The sequence below is a fragment of the Sinocyclocheilus anshuiensis genome, unplaced genomic scaffold, assembly GCF_001515605.1.
Source record: "Sinocyclocheilus anshuiensis isolate Anshui unplaced genomic scaffold, SAMN03320099.WGS_v1.1 scaffold457, whole genome shotgun sequence".
Classification (NCBI taxonomy): Eukaryota; Metazoa; Chordata; class Actinopteri; order Cypriniformes; family Cyprinidae; genus Sinocyclocheilus; species Sinocyclocheilus anshuiensis.
This window is the reverse complement of record NW_015537939.1, coordinates 4,565,993-4,568,579: the sequence shown is the minus strand read 5'-3', so window position 1 is coordinate 4,568,579 and position 2,587 is coordinate 4,565,993. Positions and strand designations below refer to the sequence as shown.

Below are 2,587 nucleotides of genomic sequence, written 5' to 3'. Positions count from 1 at the left end.
TTCTTTTGCTTGGGTTGAACACATCATTTCTTGCTCAGTTGGAACAGCAGCTACGCTAATTTCTCTCTATTTCCTTCTCCGTTTCTGCCACGGGATTGGCATCATTTATAATTTAATATCAACTAAATATTTGTTTTATGTAATGCAATTTTGAATTTTATTACAATATTTAGAATGAATTCAAATAACACATACAAATAAAATATTACAAATGTGTAATTTTTTATAAAAAGGACAGCTAAAAATCTGGAGGGAAAAAAACTATTGTCAAGATCTGTTTGAAGAAATATAATACAACTCCACAATCTGTTATATGATAATATGCTCAGTGAGAGACACTGTATTTGTCAGGAAACCGCGTGCTGCTGCTGGGTGTTCAGGGGGTCTGTTATTGTGGTTTTGAGGTGGTTTTCATACGGATGTGGTCCAGGTTTGTGGTTGGTCTGTGTGTTGTCGCTGAGGACACCAGTCACAGTGCACTATTACTCACGGTACGAGTTGAGAGTGGCATAGCGCGTACCAAAAGTAATAATGAACCGTGAGGCTGGTCAGGGCTCCACCTGCAGGGGGTGCTAGAGGGGAAACACACTCATATACCGCCGTATAAAAGCCCACAATCACGCATTTCTGACACTGTAATGTATTCATTTTTACTTATGTGTTTTCGAGACCATTTTTCATGTACTGTTCATCTGAAGATGCATGCAAGTTTAGAATAAGCGTGTCTCTATTCATTTGAAAAGCAAGTGCTGGGACTTCCAGTGGATTTGAGAAGTATGCATCTGTGCATGCTTTTTGGGTTTATATTGCCCACAATGCCTTGTGCAATGGAAAAGCGGGAATCTGAGACTGTCCTCTTCCCACACTTTCAGTTGCAGAAAAGTGGTCAGGAATGTGGGACCGAAACCGTTTATAAATGTATGAACTTATGATGAATGGTAGGCTAATGCATTCAGATCTATGTGTACAGGGATCTGTGGTATGAGTATAATGTGTCCCAATGCTTGCATACTTAAAAGTATGTAATTTATGTCCTGATATCGTCACAAACAAAGTATATAGTTGTAGTGTTTAGTTGTATAGTTGTAACAGTTACACTTGATCCATAGACTTATGCTTTAATACTTTAAATTAAAATAATTTAAATATATGTATCTAAATATAAATATATTTATGAGTATATATTTAAATATAAATTAAAATAATAATAAATTAATCTAATTAAAAATAAATTGATTAGCGAAAATAAAATGTTAAGTTGGACAAACTTGTTCCATAGACTAATGCTTTAATACTTCCAATTTAAATAACTTAAATATTAAATATATGTATTTAAACATAAATATATTTAAATAAAACATATTTATGAATATATATTTAAATATAGAGTTAAATATAAATTAATAACATTATATTAATAATAAAAGAGCAAAAAAAAAGCCCTTTAAAATAAATGCACATAGCAAAAATTGTCTCAAATTGTGTTTGTATTTATTTGTATATGTATATTTGTTGGTTTTGTCCATGGACATCAATTCTTTGTGTACTCAGTTTATAAAGCATGTGCCATAAACATAACTGTAAATGAACATTTGTGTGTGTTTTCAAGTACCTGTTTGACAGTATGGTCCCGTCCATCCTTTTAGACATGCACAGTGATTAGGCCTTACACAAGAGCCTCCGTTTGCACAAGACTGCTCACACACCGCTAGAGAGAGAGACGTATGTAAAAACACACACACACATGCAGTTATAAATCCAAGAGAAAACACATTTAGGGCTCATGTTATGCAGTATGATGGCCGTTTACCTTGGTTACAGTTGTGTGAATGCATGTGTCGCCATCCCGGACAGCATTCTGGGTAAATGTGTACATTAGGAGCTGCTCTGCTCACCTGCCTGTAAGAAACCCTGTAAATTGTCCTGTAAAACACACACAGTCCAGTGAAAGGCTGATACATTATGAAGTATAAGATGCATTTAGATGTGTTTTGTGTGTTCTTACTTGTATGTGCTACACATGCGGTGGTTTTGGCACATGGTGATGTAGGGTTTGTGTACGGGCTGAAGAAACGACTCTGTGCTGTAAGACACACGACGACTCCAGGCATCTCCAACACACACTCTCCTCCTGAAACACACACACAATTATACACAAACACACTCCTACACACAAACACTGCTTATATATACACACTACTGTTGGTAAGATTGTGATGTTTTTGAAAGAAGCCACGTATGCTCACCAAGGCTGAATTTATTTGATCAAAAATACAGTAAAACCTGTACAATTATGAAATATTACTGCTGATTTGCTGCTCAAGAAACATTTCTATCAATGTTGAAAACAGTTGTGCTGCTTAACATTTTTGTGGAAACCATGATATACTTTTTTTCAGGCTTTTTGATGAATAGAAAGCATTTATTTGAAAGAGAAACATTTTATAACATTATAAATACATTTACTGTCACTTTTGATCAAATTAATGCATCCTTGCTGAATAAAAGTGAAAAACAAAAAACCTGACCCCAAACAGTAGTATGTACAGTATATACAGTTGAAGTCAAAAGTTTACATACACCTTGA

General features: G+C 34.6%; 1 protein-coding gene across 1 annotated transcript in view; it reads right to left on the bottom strand.

The window, feature by feature from the left end:
• Positions 1–1,612: 1,612 nt before the first annotated feature.
• The window catches only part of LOC107662802 (epidermal growth factor-like protein 7), a gene marked incomplete at its 3' end in the record, with an annotated part of 1,392 nt that continues 417 nt past the window's right edge, over positions 1,613–2,587 (bottom strand). Inside the window, exons 2-4 of the mRNA XM_016452919.1 lie at positions 2,006–2,131; positions 1,811–1,923; positions 1,613–1,708 (exon numbers count right to left, since the gene is read on the bottom strand). Coding sequence (XP_016308405.1) covers positions 1,613–1,708; positions 1,811–1,923; positions 2,006–2,131 — 335 coding nt within the window. The remainder of the gene's footprint in view (positions 1,709–1,810; positions 1,924–2,005; positions 2,132–2,587) is intronic.